The sequence below is a fragment of the Camelus ferus genome, chromosome 1 (genome assembly GCF_009834535.1).
Source record: "Camelus ferus isolate YT-003-E chromosome 1, BCGSAC_Cfer_1.0, whole genome shotgun sequence".
In the NCBI taxonomy this organism is placed as follows: Eukaryota; Metazoa; Chordata; class Mammalia; order Artiodactyla; family Camelidae; genus Camelus; species Camelus ferus.
Window position 1 is genome coordinate 6,070,188 of NC_045696.1, and position 18,659 is coordinate 6,088,846.

Genomic DNA, 18,659 nt, shown 5'->3' on the forward strand with positions numbered 1-18,659 from the left:
GAGGAAGCCCAGGAATGGGTTTGAGCACAAGTGTCCGAGGACCATCACCCCCACCTCACTTTAGTCGTCTCGGCAATGGCGGAGCTCCACGAGAGCCATGACCCCAGTTACAAAAGTCCTTGAGCCTCAAATCCTAATGCTCTCCATAGAAACACCCTCAGATCTCTTGTTATCTCCGCCAAACCCTTGGCAAAGACAAGACACCTGAATCTTTCTATTCTAATCCCTTCCTTAAAGAATTTTTCACTTTAAGGAACACTGTTTCGGAACTCCTTCAGTAAGGGCTCACAGGTGGTTCCAGCTTGGTCCTGAGTTACGAGGCAGTGGGTGTGTGAAGTTAGTGACAAGGAGATGTGACTCTGAATGACCGAGTGCCACTGAGTGGCGGGCAGTTCTGAGCCCAGCATCCCCACTCCACCAAAGAATGAAGACCCTGACAAGGAGTTTATATAAACAAAATACTTTATTATTTGAGAAAGAAGCCAAATTACAAAATTTTTATACTTAAGGTCTGTTCATTACCATGCCAAAAGATTTATCATGGACTGCATTTCCAGAACTCTTGGTTTGAGCCACGTGAAACTGCCAACTCTGTCGATTAAAAAAAGACCAACATAAGCAATTTCATGTGGTTCAACCACCTATTAAAACTCTTAAAAATAAGATTTTTTTCAGCAGCAAGATGTTCTCAGGCCCAAGTCTGTTGATGTTACAAGCAGATGTCGGAGATATAAACAGGTCTTGCTTGAGAAAAACATCCTGTGCTTAAAGATGCTGGAAACGGTCTTGTGTGGGCACCAAGACCTAGTGGTTCCCGTAGCGGCTCTGCTGCTCCTACCACCCAAACCCCTGGTCTTACTGCACAAACAAGTCTTCTTTAGAGATGTCACCGCTGGCCCGTGTCCCCTCACGCTGCTCCTGAAGGCTGTGAACTTGACTCGATCATTTACAAAGTCAGGAGCACACGCTGACCCAGGGATTCCTTTGAAACAATGACAAAAGTCTCCACCATGATTAAGACGTTTTCACCTGAAGGACCCCAGTGCCTTCTGGTTCCCATCTGGTCTGCCCTCTCTTCGTCTCTGGCCATTTTGCATTAGAAAAAAATATGGGAAAAAAATCTCTCTGCCTGCGGATGTTGAACAGAAAGGAGCAGCTAGGTATCCGGAGAGTCCAAGACTCGGCAGGTGAACAGGGTGAGGCAAATCATGCTTCACTCACGTCCCAGAGTGCCCTCCCCCTGAACCTTCAGCTCTGTACAATACGTTAACTTTACAGGGAGATAAAAATAAATCTTTCTTACAAATTACATTTGTTTTTTTTCCAGTGAATTGCTTTTGCAGTAAAAATAGCTGCTACACAAATCCCTCCTGATCTCTGAAAAGGAGTCGCTTATTTCCAAAAATAGGATTCTTATTTTAATCATACAGAATAACTCGGGGCTTGGGGGTGGGGCACGGGAAGGAAATGGCTGGCCGGGGAGGTTAGCGGTTGGGGAAATACAGTTACACTGAAAAATAAAATAAGTTTCGTGTATAAACTGATTTAAAGGCATGCATAGAAATGGAAAACTTACGCCATTTGTCAAGAAAAATACTGCTTTATAGCTTTTACATTACAATTAAAGGAGAAGCAAAGGGGCCGGATGAGACTGCAGATAATAACGTTAAGTTTCTTATAAAAATTCCCAAATGTACAAAGTCCTTGCCATAGAGAATAACCCAGGCAAAACAAAACAAGATGAAAAACGGGAATCAACCCTTAGACCTTATTCCTGTAGGCCTGTTACATGTAAATAGTACACACTTTACAGCCTCCCCTGCTCTGCCCTTGGCAGAATCAATGTTTGCAAAACGCCACATGTGCTCTTAAAAAAATGGAATACACACTGGATGTCCACATTCTTCTCTCACATACAATTAGATAATTATTTTAAATTACAATATACAATTTCTGTTAAATAGGACTGTTAGGGGATTTTGACAGCAATTATAAGATTACAGTCATATATACAAACTAACTTCTGAAATGGCATGATTGTTTCCTTCCCCTCCTCCCCTCTGAACCAGAGACCTTTTGCATTTGCGATTCCTGGTTGCCAGAGGCAAAAGAAAAGTCCCAAACCGTGTGTCCACGACACGCTCGCTCTGTGGAGAATTCCCCACCGGCCAAGCGACCCTGTCACAACACAGCCCGCCCGGGGCCAGGCCGGCTGCCCAGCGTGTCTCTCCCGGCCGTTCTCATGTAACAGCATCCTAAGAGCGTGTTCCTGTCAGCAGCTTGAGAAGCGAGAAACCCTGCTGCTTGCAGCGAAGAACCGCGGTTTTGGAGGAAATAAGGCCACTGCTTCCTGGAGACGTTCCTGGACGCGTCAATCCCAGCTTTCAGGGTCCCTGGAGCAGCGGGTCAGGATGGCCCCACGCACGGCCCCGGGCGGCCTCAGTCCTCCGTGTCCGGCTGGACGCCCAGGATGGCGTGCAGCTCCTCGGGCGTGAAGCCCAGCAAGTTCTGCAGGTCGCACACGAAGCGGTACACGTAGCGCTTCCCTGACGTCTTGTGGATGATGTTCTTGTCGTAGTAATAGCGCAAACCCCGGCTCAGCTTCTCGTAGTTCATCTTGGGCTTGTTTTTCCTCTTTCCCCACCGGCGGGCCACCTGGGGGATGGATGGAAAAGAGTTCAATTATGTGACAATTAAGAAAAAGTGAATGACGTTCGCCCCTGACTAGGGTTCTGACGCGTGCTCGCCTGCCAGGACCCAACCATACAAGGACAACAGAGCTGCAGCCGCTTTCAAGCACGTTCCCTGGGCACTGCATCCCCCGGCTGCTTGTCTGAGGATGGAGGTGAGGCCTCTCACTCAGAAAAACCTCTGGGAGTCAAGGGTTAGGAATCAGGGGGGTCCCCCCACCTCCGGGGTTCGCATGTAACCGCCACGTCCACTGGGATTGCAGCCACGTGACACTGTGCAGCCCTTGATGCTTCTGCCCCCGGGAATCAGGGAGGCGACAGACCACACTCTACCTGTGCCAGAGACCAAGGTCCTGGAGGGGCTGGTATCAGACCTGCCCGCTGATTTCGCTGGTACAGCTCTGCCAAGCTCAGCTGAGGGGCACGGAAGCCCAGCCAGAGGGCTGGCATGGAGCAACTAGCGGCTGAGTCCCCCCAAGGTTAACAGGCAAACTTCCTAAGACACTTTCAGGTGGTCAGGCGAGGGCCTCGGTTTACAGCTTGCACCTCTGGATTAGACAACAGAGCACGCTGATGAACGAACCCTGCCCGCTGCCCTGTGCTCTACCAGGGGACACCAGACACTGTTTATCAGCAAAACAAGACTCCACGTTTCCCCCGACAGTCAGAAATGCCTTGTGTAGAAGTGTTCTCATCTGTGCCCTGGTGAACCCTTTCTTGTGCCGAGAATTGACTCTGGGAACCCCAAGTGACAAAATCGGGTTTTAGAGCTGGGAGACGGATTTCCTAGGTGCTGGACCTACCTCGTCGGGGTCCGCCAGCTTAAACTCCCACCCGTCCCCGGTCCAGCTGATGAAGGACTGGCAGGATTTGTCGGAGAGCAATTCCAGGAGAAACTGCCACAACTGGATAGGTCCACTTCCTGGGGGGAAAGGGGCGGGTTATTTGTTTTTGTAGATTCAAAACATAGCAAAGCTTCCGTCATCCTGCTGAAACAAAGAATGTGAGACCCAGCTCTGGACTGGGTGCCAAAGTAAGAAGGTGTGACTCTGGGTGCTGGTAACAGCCCTGGATGCTTTAATGGGAGGAGGCCAGACACCCAGGCCAGGGCTTCCTCCACGCCTCCTACTCCTGGAAAAGAGGTCACGAGGCCCTGGATGGCTGGGTTTGGTATTTCTGGAGAAGAAAATTCTGGGCCACCAACTCTTGGCATCAAAATTCCTCATCCTGTTTAATTGTTCCTTATGTAATAACTTTCAAGGTTTATTTCTAGAAACACCCCGTGGGACAGCGGTGGGGGCGGCTGAAGGGGCGTTTCAACACAGAGTGAGGCATGTCATTCCTGGAATCCTATGATGAGTCTTTCTGCCCGATGATGGTGGGTAAATTACATAATCCAGGACTCGGTTTACTCCACAGGCATCTGGGCATCTGGAGCTATGTCCACGGTCTCCCCACCTCTGTCTGGTGACGTACATGCTTTCCAAAGGGCTTTTCGTAAACATTTTTTTGATAATACTTAGAACCTCTGCCGCTGTGAAGCTGAGTATCACTGTATCAATCTTTTAAAGACGAAGAATCCTGTGTCTCAGCGGCCAGGCGCTCTGCCCTGGGTCATGTGTCCATCCAAGAGCTGTTCCCCAAGGCTCAAAGGCTGTTTGTCTGAGCTGTGTGACCAGACAGCTGTCTTCCCCTGAGCCCATTTCCCCATCTGTAAAATGGGTTAATACCACCAGTGCTGGGCCGCCCTCGGGTTTACCCATCACGCCCAGTTAACCACACAGAGCTGTCAGGCAACAAACGGTAACAGATATTAAGATGAAAAACACCAGCACCACCGCTGTTTACTTTCTTATCAGGCCCTGACTCCCACGTACAAAAATTAACAGCAGTTTTCACAACCTGAGTATTTTAATGCATTTTCACGGCTCTTTGTTTCACACGGCAGAAAAAACGGATGCTTACGTACTCTCATTGTAACCTATTGGATTTTTTTAAAGTAGGCATTTTTTTAAATCCCCAGTAGCTCCATATGGTCCAAATATGGAAGGAAAAAAAAAGGCACATTTAAGGACACATGAAGCCATGAAAAAAAATTTCTGCTATTTTTCGCTAAAGTACTGGAACTATCTGCTTCTAAAAACAGCTTTAATATTTGTCCCTGGCCTAGAATAGCTCTTACCCAAACTTTAAAACTGAGATGGAGTTTTAGAAGCAAGAAAAGGTAAACAGTCCCTGTGTTGTTTGAGGCTGGCTCCGCTGCCCCTCCCGGGGCCAGTTTACATTCTCTGACATTCCTGGCAGGGGTGAGTCACAGCTGAACCTCCAGAGGCCCATGTCCCCTGCTGCTCCTCCTCTCGGGAACGGCCAGGCACATCCCAGGTGAGGAGGCAGCCTGTGGGCTCGTCTCCACGCCAAGGAGCTCACATTAAAAACCCCTACAAGGTTGGCCTTTTTAGAATTTAGGGACACGGATTGCTTGGAGGAAGGATTACGCCCCACGCACAGAACGCGGGGTGTCCACGCGACGTGCACCGACAAGAAACGCCCTTGATAAACACGTGGGCGCGGGGCTGGGCGGGCGCCGGGGAGGGACGGGGACCTGGAGCAGCCCGCTCACCTGTGAAGCCGGCCAGCACGGCCGCTGGTATGACTGGTTTGCCTTGCTCGGCCGGGTCGCTCCTCTCCTGGATGTAGTCCTTGAAGGACATGGTCGGCTTGTTGAGGCAGAGGGACTGGCTGCAGTCGTCCTCGAAGCTCTCGAAGGAGGGCACCCGCTGTACGTCCAGCAGGGACGACTGGCTGTTCCAGGACTGCAGCAGCGACTCCGAGCTCTCGAAGCTGTCGGCACCAGCGCCGTTCTCAGGGGACTCGTGGTCTCCGGGCTTGCCTGGCAGAGACAACCACAGAGTCTGACTCCTCCAGGGCAACGAGGTGTCCTGCGCCACTGCCGACCAAGGATGACGGCGGTGCCATCACCGCCACCCCGCTTTGGGCGCTCACTGGGCTGGTGCAGAGTCACCCAGACTGTTCGTGATGCCCTGAAACTGAGCTGCCTGTTCTTGATGACAAATGCACTACATGAGGGCGCCTTCCATCCACAGTAGGACGGGTGTGTCCAATCTAGCTCGAGTGGGGTGCTACACAAGGAAAGGGGGCAGCTGGCCGCCGCCTCCAGCAGTGTGCATGGGTCTCAGACACATGGTGAGCAGAAGACAAACACAGAAGGGAGCACAGGGTGCGATTCCATTCCTATCAAGTTCAAGAACAGGAAAAACTCTGATGGTGAAAGTCGATGGTATCCCCTTGGAGTGGGGATGCTACCGACCGAGAAGGGGTATGAGGGAGCCCTGTGAGGTGCTGGCAACCTCTCTGCCTCAGTCTGGGTGGCTGTTAGACAGGCACGCATACGGGAAAATTCGACCTGAGCTTTGCATATGGTATACATGCATCTTTACAAAAAGAGATCTGTTTGTTCCCATGCCGTCTCCCCCGTATCACCGGGGGTGGAGGAATCTGGCTGCAAGAGCAGGGGCTGCGTCATGTACCTGACACCCCAGTACCCAGACCTGAGCCTGAGGCACATCAGGAATCTGCCCGCTGAGCACCAACTGCCTGTGGCGGTGACCCAGCGAACGAGCCCTTGATCTCAGTCCAATGGCTGAACACGGGACGGCTGATTAAGAAGCTTGTGTCACAGTCTGACTGTGGCTCCGGGAATCAGACCAACAACCCGGATAAGAGGAGCGCTTAGAAGCCTGGATCTTACCAGAACTGCTGGAGAGCAGATTCAAGTTGCCGCCCGGGAAGTCCCGGCTGACGGAGCAGTAGTTGACGCTGACGGTGTTGAGACGAGCCTTGGGGAACATCTGAAAGTCCTGCTCAGGACCAAGCGTGCTGGGCGCGGAGGCTGCCGGACACAGGCCGTCCAGGAGGCTGCCTTTGGGGTAGTTCTGCGTCTGCATTCCATAGGGCGCCTGCTCCACGCCGAAACCTGGAAATGAACCACAGACGGCAGAGCTGTCAGGTGACCTGAACGGGACCACCTCAGACCCCGCACACCTCAAACCAGACGAAACTCGAGCAGCTCTGCGCACACCAGTCCCCCGCAAGCTCTTGGTGGAAATGTGAAGGTTTTTCACGGAGTCCTCCTATTCTCAATTTATCTTCTTAGTCAATGAGCCCCTTTCCAAAATGCCTGCAGCCTCAGGACCCCGGGTGCAATGCTGCATTGTGAATATTTCTACATCTCTCGTTTACTGACTGCGTCCACGTGAGCCTCACGCTGACAGGGTCACTGGCTCTTTCGGCTCCCGAGGAAACTAAGGCTCAGGCAGGCTAAGTGGTCTGCCGTCTAGTATGTGACTCGTAAGGGAACATCTCCAGTGAGCCTGCCCACGCCGGCCGGGGACCACCGTAATCCACGCGCACCGGTGCCAACCACCAGAAGGAAGGACCTGAGTTCCCTGACACCTCTCTGAATTCCACAATTCAAAACAAACTTTAGTATTGCTGTCCACACACTTCCTGTGCCCGCCACCTTCGTCTGTCACACTGATCTGCCCACAGCAGTCAGCTCACTCTGCTTCTTGCTCTATAAATTACCCAGACCACACGAGGCAAAGGTAATACAGGCCACTGATGCCATGTTAAGTTTTCTCGTAGCCATGTTAAAAAACTAAAAGGAAAACAGGTAAAATTAATTTTAACACTTTACTTGAGCTAAAAGATTATCCTTTCGATATGTAATCAAAATTTTTTAAATTATTAAGGAGATATTTACACTCCCTGTTCCATACTAAGACTTTCGGATCCGACGGGAGTGTGTTATATTCTCATCGCACGTGTCACTGTGGACCAGCCACCCTTCAAATGCTCAGTGGTCTGGATTGGGGGGCGGGGAGTGGCCACCATATGGGATGTAGCACAGGTCTAAACTTTGCCTGTGGACTTTCCGTAAGTCAAACAGGAAGACTTAAAACCAAGCTCTTACGGGCAGAATTAATTGCACTGACCTAACGAATTGCTATTAATCCAATGAGGAACTGAGTTGAGGTGTGAATTTTCTTCATACTGATCTTCTGTCTTTTCCTGGTTTTCTGAAAAAGAGACACAGGACACATAAGATTGCAAATCGGGGTTAAAACTAAACAAGAAAAAAGACGTTCCTTTCTGAATCACTGTTCTACGGTTATTTCAGCAAAGTGAAATGCATTTAATGCTTTACATTTAATCCAACAGTGTTCCATGTAATCATGTTGTTTAAATGCACTAGAGACAGCGACACATTTTTCTAATAACTAGAAAAAGTCTTCCAAAATTAATGCTGTCCCTGGCAGAGTGAAATATTCTACATAATTTGAGACACCTAGATGGTGTATTGAATTTATCCACGTGGTCAACAGTTAGATGCTTATCAAGTACCCCCTGCCCCAGGGGCTGGAATCCCATAGATTAGTAACACGGACACAGTTCCTGCCCTGGTGAGGTTTATGCTCCTCAGTGTGTCCGGGGCGGAGGGGGAGCTACAGAAAGAGGCCCACAGCGTCTGAACGGGGACACACGTGCCCGGGAACTTTGAAGGGAAACCAGTTAGCATTCCCTGCATGCGTTTACCTCCTACAAACACCCTGAACCCCCACGCCCCTCCCCCAACAAAGCCAGACCCACACAGACTCACACGCCTACAAACGGCAAAACAGGACCAACTGCCAACAAACAGATTCCCAAGGAACTTGTCAGATCAGACTTGTCCAAATTCAGGGAAAATTTGAGGGCTTTAAAAGTAAGTTTCCCTGGCCCTCAGAAGCCATAACTAAAGGGGGCTGGCAGACACCCCCTAGATCTTTTTACGATTCTGAGTCTGTAACAGACGGCGAAACTCAGAGTTTAAAATCAATTAAATGAGGGCCTATTTCCCTGAACTCCACTAACAGGCTTATTTTCTTGTATTTTTAACTTGAATGATCCCTCACGATAATGCTTTTCCTGTTTAACTCAATGACTTTTTAATATTGTTCTCAACACTCTTTTAAGGTCAAAATCAAGACTTTCTATAGGAGGAAAGTTTTTTGTTTTTTTGTTTTTTGTTTTTTTTTTTTGCTCAAAGGCTAGTTTCTGTATGTCAGTGAGTAAATATAGATCAATTACTTCCACATTTGTTTAAAAACAAAACCTAAAGAGAAAACAGGAAGAGAAAAAAGAAATCTTTTTGTTGGATTCCATCTGGTCTTAGGAAAATTTACTATAAAATTCACAGCTTATCTGAATAAAGGCTCCCTTTCACAGAGGCTGCCTGATTGCTAAAGGCTCTGTCAGGTGGGCCCCAAAGCCTGGGCAACCTTGCTGCCTCGCCTCCCCATCTGAGCCACCACATTTGCTTTCGACACATGATGTCTGGTGACAGCGAACAAGTTGGTGACTAAGGCCACTGCCTTGTGGCTCACACTCCCCCACCCCCCACATGCACTCAAGTGGAATCAAAATCCATCCCCTCTGCCAGGTCGTTGACTCATTCCAGTGGTGTTTTCAGACGATCTGCCCTCCATCACTTGAAACGCCGACCCTACGGCTATAGAGCACGGCCCCCCACCATCACTGGTCCCTGCCGTGTGCACCTCTCCCGGGGGAGCCCAGTTGCTCAGTGGGTACCTTTGATCATCTGCTCCAGGTGTTCCCAGAGGATGTCGCCCACAAAGTCGGGTGCCAGCTCCAGAAAGCGCTCCTTGCCAAGGTTACACAACACCTGGCCGGTCATGCCGAACCTCTGCAGGTTGACGTTCACCAGACTGAATTCGTTGGTGGCCCAGAGAAGCCACTGGCACACCTGCTGCTCAGTCCACAGCCAGGGATCTACCGGGGAGGGAAGAAAAGACAGAAGACGTAAGGGGAAGGGGGCAGTGAGACCAGAGGCACTCCTGATTTACCCACAGAGTCCAGAAGGGCACCAAAGTCCAGGAAAATGAGTGAGAGACCCTGGAAGGTTCTGAGACACTAACAGCAGTGTTTGGCTGGCTGGGTTTGGAAATAAAAACTGGCCCAGCTAAATGACACCTCTGCCACCCTTTGCAAGATGCTCTGAACAAGCCATCCCAGCCATGGCAGCACAGTGCGTCCATCCAGGACGACACAGGCGCAGAAAGCAGCCCTGGGGAGCAGCACCTACTCTTTGGGATGCCGAGGCGGCGCTGCTCCTTTTTGAAGCCACTGAAGGTAGCTTTTAAGGCTTGACTCATCACAGCCTTGCTGCACGGGGTCAACAGAGGCAACTCACAGTTGGTCGAGTCTGGAAAAGAAAACCCCAGGACGTTAGGAGTTCAAGCCGGCGACAACACAGGCAGGACCGAGCAAGGGAACATCCTGGTCTTTAGGGAAGAACAATTCTGATCTCAAACCTTCAGCATCACTCCTCAGAAGAGTATAAATATTAACAAAAAATGTTTTTGACTGAAACCGAGAAAATATTACACATCTCATAACTACACTTATAAAAAATCTCGAATAAAACTCAAGTTTTATTTTGCAAAACTTCATAAAGTGGTGATGCCCAGGTAACATTTCTATTTAAGGCTTTACTTCAACGTTAGACAACGAAAGAAACGGCATGGCTTAAGGGGCTGTCAATGCCTAACCTGGAAGTGACTTCCACTAACACAAAGCAGCAGGCAAAGGGACGTCAGGCATAAAAGGAACACACCGTGCTTGGCACCTGTGACGTCCGCACACCTTCCATTTTTATTGAAAACCACCTTCTCTGGATTCCCTCAGCAATTTCAAGTGTGATAAATGATCGTCACACGGCAGCACGCTTATGCAAGCATACGTGTTTTCATTAACTTTCTGCGCTGTATTCTCTAGCACCTACTTCATATGACAAAGTAGCCTCTGGAATGTTTCCAACCAGTAACTGTATCATAGTAATGGCAGAGGCACCGTCCAACGTGCTAGTCCTTTAAAAAGAATAAACAGCTCCGGAAGCAAACACAGATGGGTAACGATGGGCAAGAATAATTTGTTGCCCCAAAACTCGGAGTTGGGGGCGGAGGGACGATCTATGTAATGATGCAAACACAGGGTGAAAAGCTGGGATGCATTTTAACGTCCACTGGCCTGCTTCACGCAGCAGACTGGCAGGTGAGGCTGGGCTGGCTGCAGCCGGAAACAGCCCAAGGGAAAGCTAAGGGCCCCCGCTCTCCCTGGGGTGTGTCTGGCAGGTGAGGACACCAGCCACCACATGCGTGAAAAAGGAAACCCGTCTTCTCCGGCGCAGGGCCTCCACCTGACTCTTCCCACCCAAGATTCAAGACGCCGACGTTCGTCGCCTGGGAATTGCCATCTCTCTATTAACTGGACGACTTACGGACATCATGCTCAGTTTGTCAAGTCTGAGTAACAAATTACCATGAGAAATTGAATCCAAGCCTGTTGGCACTTCTTGGAGTGTTTGCTCCTCATTTAACGAGGGGAAAACGGCAAGCAGGGACCCGTCGAAGGTGTCAAAGGCGGGCTGGCGCTGCAGAAGCAGATGGAAAGAAAACCAAAACGTGATTATCTGACTTACTTAATGATGTCCTTTAAAAGTGGTTCATAGGCAGTCTCACTGAGGCACCCCAATTAAACTGCCAGTTATACAGTCACGCATGGAATAGGCCAGCCTGAGTAGACTTCTGAGAGGGTCAAAGTGATTATACTTCACTCTGGATTTACAGGCACACCTTGGAGACACACTGCAGACCACTGCGATAAAGCAAATATCGCAGTAAAGCAAGTCACACAAATTTTTTGGTTTCCAGGTGCGTAGAAAAGTGACACGCATTTATGGTCAATTAAGTGTGCAAGAGTATCATGTCTAAAAAAAAAAACAACGCTTAATTAAAAAATACTTTACTGCTAAAAAATGCTAACCATCATCTGAACCTTCATCTATTTTGCTGGTGGAGGGTTTGAAATATTGCGGGAATTACCAAACGTGACCTAGAGACACGAGGTGAGCAAACGCTGTTGGGAAAACGGTGCCGATCAACTTGCTGGATGCGGGGTGGCCGCAAACCTTCAATGTGTAAAACACGCAGCAAAGCGAAGTACCATCGGTACCACCTGACAGCGTGTGCCTGTAATCAGCCTCAGGGCCAGAGGTATGCCAGGGAATTTATTTTTAATGGCCTAACCAATTTAAATGAATACATTAAGTAAACTAACTTAAAACAAGAGGATCTTAGAGCAGTGCTGGGAGGGAGGGATCTCAGAGACCACCTGGTCCAAACACCTGGCCCTTGTAAGCTACGCGGGAGAGAAACTGAGTACAGAAGAAAAATGACCCTTGGCTGGACAGTTTCAGCTCACCGCTGTTAAAACAAAAGGCAAGCGACTGGAAATCAAAAATCAAATGAGGAACTATATTACTATATCTGTGGAAGCATTTATTCTGAAATGTTTACCATGAAACACTTTAACTGAAACCAGAAGTTTTCCCTCCGCTATCCCATATGAGAACATTCCTTAAGGCTTAATTCTGTACAAGGAAAGTATATTCAAAATGACCCCCGCCATCAAATATTAAGGGGAAAGATTTCCAAAGGAAATAGGTTTAAAGGTGAACTACCTATAATTTAGGAGAAAGAGGAGGAGAGTTACACAGAGAAAGATAAACCTCACATTGAGAGGATTTCTAATAATCTCATCTAATATTTATAAATGAAATAGCCTTTAATGCAAGGCTCACTTATAAGTAACAGATAAAGGCTTGATTCATCATTGCCTCACTTGTTGAGGAAAAACGTGAAGAAAGGTTATTTTTTTCCAACATAAGCTGGAAATCCCATGTTATGTGTAACGCAATGACCCATCTGCTGAGTCATCAATTAAAAAAATGTGTAACACATTTACAACTAAAACGGTCTGTGTGCTTTCTTTTTAGAAGTGCGGAACAATGAATGACGCATTACATAAGAGGACAGGCAGAAGCTGGAGCTCAGCCCAAAACACTCGAGTCAGTGATGTCCCAATGGTGTTGGAAACCAGCCCCCAAAAACCCAAGGCAAGGATGTCCGAAGACCCACAGGGGGGAGAACCAACCAAGCAAGTGCAAAGTACTTACCTAGATCTACAAAGAACCCTATAGCAGCCCTAATTTTGGTGAAATAGCCAACGGATTTTTTAAAATTCCCACTAGCACTGCCCAGGTGACTAAGAAATGCCTTTTCTTTCCAGACTGTCCTCTTGACTGTTCTTTTTTTTTAAAACCGGAAGCCAAAGACAAGACAAATTCCTGCTGCGTATTTCAACACATCAATTTCAGCAATGAGTTTCTTCTCCAAACCCAGAAATCACATGGGCACCGTCAAACTCCCTGAAGTTATAGCAGAATTTTTCTCTCTAGAGGTGTCGTTTCAAACTTAGTACCATAATTTCTTGTCTGGTTTCCGCTACGCTGGAAATGTCTGTACAAATTGAACCAAAAAACTCACTAGCCTGAAGTTTGATAAACTTCATGGATACTCTAGAGGCCAGTGCCAGATTTTGCCTCTTTGGGTTCTATCAGACAAATAATCTCATGATGATATACAGAGAAAAACATAACATGCCAGAGACACATCATTGTACAAAAACATTCAGCTCAGAGGAGGCCAATCTAAAAATCACTGCTTCTGAGACATGTTTATTATAGAACACTGAAAAAAAAAATCAACTCTCACAGTCACATTTGGAGAAGGCAAATGGGAAATTATCAGTTTCTGCTGCTAAAGAATGTTCCCGAAGGGACTGAGACAGAAGCTACATGAGGTCTGTTCATTATGCAGTGGAGAAGGCTCGCTCATCTTTAATCTGTTTTCCAGTTCACATCAGCTTGCACGGTCCTGCCAGGAAGCACAGGCCGCCTGCATCCCAGTGGACGTTGCCGCTTCTGACGGGAGAAGCGGCTCTTTAACGTCAGTTCTTAAACAGCCTTTCCGTCACCCAAGGAAACTCCTGGAATGGACAGAACAGATAGTCTCTACAGCTCTGTTCTCTTGAGAATTCACAGGAATTTTCACCTGGTAGGAGCCTCAGCAGTAAACTACAAAGGCCTCACCATCTACAAATTAAATGGTTGCATATCTTGGAGGGCCAGTCAAACAAGCACCAGGACACCTGTTTTACAGACTAGAAAACTGAGACCCAGAGAGATTAAGCAAACAGTCCAGAGTCACACAGCCTGTAAATTAAAAAGCTAAGGCTAGAACCAGTCTTCTGGGATCCAGCCCATTGTTTTTAACTCCTAGAGATTGCATTTTCTGATTTTTTAAAATTTAATTAAGCCTGACTTTCTCACCTTGAGTGTCCCTCTGTAGCTGCTGGACACGGGGGCCACCTGGTCCATGTTTTTGATTCCAAAATCATTCATCTTAAAAAAAGAAAAGGAAAAAGAAAAGAAATGAAGAGTCAAAGAGGCGACAAACCAAGTCCATTTTTTAAGAAGTCTGCACTGGCCGCATTCACACTTAATTTGGGCTGAGTCCGTCAAGTTCCGCAGCCCTAACAGGTCAGTCAAAACTGAATGCCAGGAATTCTTCTCACAAAGGGGATGCTATTTAAGTAATTAAATAATAATGCTAATTTGCCACTGAATTCCACTTAGATTTGAGGCGCACAGATAAAGTTGCCTTAGCTCAGAACCTCCCGGGAAGCCTGGCTGGGTGACCTGAGCAGGGGGCCTGTGTCCTGGTAGACGAGTGGGAGACCTGCTTTCTACCGCCAATTCCAAGGTCAACCCCAAGGGGTGCGGGCTTGGGGGGCTCTGTTGTGTGGGCCGTGGGCCACCTCCTGTCTGCGCCGGGGCAGTCAGCTTAACCTGCGGGCGTGCCGGCCAGCCGAGGGATGCCCTGCCCCTGGCAGCTCACAGGAAGATCCGGACTCGGGAAACTCTGCTGAAAAGAGCTGCCTCGGAGGCCCCCTCCCCACTGCAAGCCGTGAAGAAGCACAGGCGCAGGAGGCTGATAAAAGGGAGACCAACCCTCCTGTGCCGGCCCAGGGCACCCAAGCGCAAAATGCGTCTGCGCTGTGTGTGGCTCAGCCTGCATTTCTTCAAGAGGAAGCAGTTCTAATCATGGATCTGCCTCGCTTGCTTTGAAGGCCTGGGCTTATCCGAGACCTGCAGAGACCGATGTGTAGCCACCAGCCTCGTGTGGCTAACTGAGCGCCTGACCCAGGGCAAGGGCAAACTCAGATGTGCTCTGCGTGTAAAATGTACCCCGATGTCAAAGATTTCACGGGAAAAAAGTAAACTATCTCAGTACTAACTTTATATTGACTGTGTGTTTATGTAATTTAAATGTGCTAGGTTAACTGAAATACACTGAAATTCATTTCACCTATTTCACTATTTAACGTAGCTACTAGAAAACTTTGAGTTACAGGTGTGACTTACAATCGGACAGTTCTGCATGTGACTTGTGATTGCTGTAATAATCTGAAAACGTATTTGGGGCCCTAAAATGTAATTGTTTGGTCGGGTAAGTTAAATATTAATAAGTGAGAAATGTACCTTGATAATCCTGCCAAGGTGTTAGAGAAAAAAACAGAGCAACGAAAGCTGATTTTCAGATAACCTGGGAGAGCATCAGTGACAGGAACCCACCCCCTGGCTCCTTGACCATGAACTGCAGGTCTAGAAGGAAGCTTTACAGGGTACCTCTAACGGCCCACCCTGCGGTCTCCACTGGGTGCTCCTACCTGTTACAACCACGAACTTTGAGTAATTAAAATATTGTGCAATAGACAGGACTGACTGGCGGAGGCCAACAGCCTGTTTTCCCGTAACTACTTAATTCGAGTTTGTACTTTCTTGTTTTTTCTTTATGGTCAACATTGCGGCTAAACCAGACCTCCCAGCAGCTCAATACACAGGCACACGTACACACACGCACACACACACCCCTTGGCTGGAAAGGCAGCGTGGGAGGACAGTCACTGCCACAGGGGAGGCGAGAGGCACTGGAGACGGCTGTTAATACCTTAAGTGCGGGTAATTATCATGGTGGCCAGTGCAGGCTCAAAAGCTTTGACAAAAAATAATATTCCTGGGGCAGGGGGGTCCAGAGGGTACAAAAGTGGCCACATTTGCTCAGAATCTCCACTTGGTGGACAATGTCATCCACATGCACTCAAGAATCAATATTCACTACTGATGGTCACCGCCCTGGAAGATTCCCACTTGGTAAAGGCTAAGCCTGAGCTGGGGGACCACACCTTCCCCCGCTCACTGAATCGTCTGACATCCCTGAGTGGTAGATGTTATACCATCATACAGTGAGGCAACAGAGGCCCAGAGACCTCGGGTACCTGGCCCAGGATCACACAGCAACCGTGGGCCATCTAAGAGGCATAGTGCAGACCAAACCCCAGTGGAGTATGGCCCTACCTCCTGAGCTCCTCCATGTGCCAGGATGACCTGAATGATGAGGCCTGGGCCCTCCTGCCCCTCCCAGCACATCAGAAAAAGCAGAGACGTCACACGGATACTATCAGACTAGGCCCCTGCTCGCTACTCCTTATAATGTGAAATGCCCCTTAATGTGGAGCTAATGTCATTGATCTGGATGAACCAAGTCCTGTCACCTGTTGATTACCTTAACAAGCCTCAAAAAGGAGACCAAAATGCAAGGACATCTTGGGTGCTGCCAGTGATCCATCTTCTTCCCAGGTTTTACAGATTTTATGCTACATTTTTCAGCCTCACAGAGACAGGAGGATGGATGCGGAAGGTAATGAAAAGCCTCGCCTGGTTTTTGTGTACAGATACCAGAAGGAAAGGCAGTCTACCACTCCCACATAAAGAGCTATAATTACTAGCTACAGAATAGAATTCTTTTGTTGTCCAGCTTTTAATTTGTTTTGTGAAAACCATGTAGAATCAAAGTGCTCTACCAATGGTTTGTGGCAAACACATAACTAATCAAATTTAAGTTCACTTATTTTATTCAACACAGCTTGTTAAGGCGGCAGGCGGGCCAAGTTTCTCCACAGAAGTCAATTTCACACTAAGGTCCTCTTAGTGTTGCCCTATCGACTGCTGATTTTGAGAAAAAAAGAGAGAGAAAGGGGAAAATGGTAGAAATGGAAGGGCTGAGAGTGGTTAAAATTTAAAACAAGAAGAACTTGCCGGACAACAGTATCCTTATGGGAATAAGTGATTACTTACGTGAGATCAGAGCTCAGATTTGTATTTAGGTAAATGTGGAGTGGGGAGGCGGGGGAGAAAGAAAAACGAACCCAAAACGCAGTTCTGATGATTGGTTTGCTTCTCTCTTTGAAAGTTATCAATTTAGAGGGAGGAATGACTAATCCCAAAAATGAGTGCCTACCTCCCTGCAGGACGCGGGGCGCTGGCATTTACTGTACTGTGATATTATTCAGAATTTTAATAGACCTTAACTTAGAGATTTATCTTTCTGATTGGTGGTGTGGGCAGGCAGACAGCGAACAGGCGCTTCCACCGCAGGGAACAAACATAATCTCTTAGTGGTAAATTAAAATAAATTACTCCTATCTCCAAGGGGACTGCTCATTTCTTTACTTTCTAAATAAGCAGCATGTCAACTACTATTTTAGGATACCCTAAAATTGAATACAGGCCAATATTAAAAAAAAAATCTCATGTGCTTAAAAAAAATCATACACGCACAAACGCTATTACCCTATCATCCAAAATGCTGTAAAAATGGGAATTTAAATAAAGGCAGCCTTGCGCACCCAGAGCCCCATTTCCGACAGATTCCCAGTGTTTGTCTCGCAGGACCTAGGCGCCTCGATCCGGAGGTCCTGGGGCGCCTGAGGGGGTCTCGCTCGAACGGAAGGATCCTGAACGTGGCCGAGCAGGTGCCTGGGGGGTTGGGATCGGCGTGTTTTCGGGGAGACGCAGCCTCCCAGGTGTTCCAGGTGCCCCAGATCTTCCCGGGCCCGGCGCGCTCCCGTAAACCACCCGTAAGCCTGGGCTCGCCGGGGCCCCTCGGACACCCTCTCCGGCGTCCCCCTTCGCGAAATCAGGTCCGCCGGGCGCCCAGTGGCAAGAGCCCCCTCCACCACGCCCGCGTTTCCTTTTAAAACAAAAGCTAGTGAAACGAGCTGGCGCGCCCCGCCCGCCCCAGCCGGCTCCGCGACCCCGGGGCCCGCGGCCCAAGTTCGCAGCCGGCTCCGCGCGTCACCGCCCGGCCCACCCCGCGCCCTGCCCGCCGCCCCCAAAGCCACCCGGCCACCCGGCCACCCGGAACATGAGCCCCGAGCGGATCGGATCCGGACTCGCGAACCGCGACTCCAGGGAGCAGCCGCCACCCTGCCCGGACAACGGCTGCGCCCCGGGATCCGGACCTCGGCGCCGCCACGGCCTCTGCCCGGTTTGCGGGTTCCCCGGGAGGGGAGCCGGCGCCGGAGGGCGCTCCCCGCCGACCCCCGCCCGCCGGACCCCTGCCGCCCAGACCCGGCTCTTACCGCGCCGCTCCGGGCAGGGCCGCCGGCGGCTCGGGGCCCGGGCTTCTCGGTGCGCGCCGCGGAGGGCGCGGGCGCGGACGCGCGAGGGAGGCGCTCCGGGAGGTCGGCACCGGCCGGGGGCGGCGGGCGGGCTCGGGGCGCTCGGGCTGGGGCGACACCGCGCTCCGCGCCGCCGCTGGAGGAAGTAACCGGCCGGTCCCCGTCGCCGCGCGCTCTTCAGGAGCAGGGGGTGGGAGGGAGGAGGCAGGAGGGAGGGGAGACGACAGAGAGGAGGGAGGAGGGGCTGAGGGGGAGGGGAGAGGACCGGAGGGGCGGAGGGGAGGGGAGGGGAGGGGGTGGGAAGCAGAGGGGAGGAGAGCCGAGGAGAGGAGGGTGGAGGAGAAGAGCAGGGGGCGGAGCCGCTCCTTGCAGGCCTGACCTCGCTGGACGCCGGCTGTCACTCTTCTGTGTCCCTGGCCTGCGGTTCCAGGGCCGCGTTGGGCCCGGGACTCAGAAGCCTGGCGC

General features: G+C 49.7%; 1 protein-coding gene across 4 annotated transcripts; it reads right to left on the minus strand.

The window, feature by feature from the left end:
- Nucleotides 1-1,580: 1,580 nt before the first annotated feature.
- On the minus strand, nucleotides 1,581-18,398 carry ETS2 (ETS proto-oncogene 2, transcription factor). 4 transcript variants are annotated; one of them, XM_032464386.1, is made up of 11 exons: nucleotides 18,156-18,208; nucleotides 14,002-14,073; nucleotides 13,385-13,658; nucleotides 11,091-11,202; nucleotides 9,856-9,975; nucleotides 9,342-9,542; nucleotides 7,706-7,789; nucleotides 6,460-6,684; nucleotides 5,311-5,580; nucleotides 3,494-3,612; nucleotides 1,581-2,655 (listed from the first exon to the last, which is right to left on the minus strand). In XM_032464386.1, exons 5-11 carry the CDS (start codon nucleotides 9,923-9,925, stop codon nucleotides 2,440-2,442), a joined length of 1,185 nt encoding a protein of 394 aa, XP_032320277.1. In that variant the 5' UTR covers nucleotides 9,926-9,975; nucleotides 11,091-11,202; nucleotides 13,385-13,658; nucleotides 14,002-14,073; nucleotides 18,156-18,208; the 3' UTR covers nucleotides 1,581-2,439. The 4 variants fall into 4 exon arrangements, with proteins under 4 accessions (XP_032320277.1, XP_032320343.1, XP_032320230.1 ...); XM_032464452.1 differs by lacking the exon at nucleotides 18,156-18,208 and adding an exon at nucleotides 17,421-17,815; XM_032464339.1 differs by lacking the exon at nucleotides 13,385-13,658 and having other exon boundaries at nucleotides 18,156-18,398.
- Between the last annotated feature and the right edge of the window lie 261 nt (nucleotides 18,399-18,659).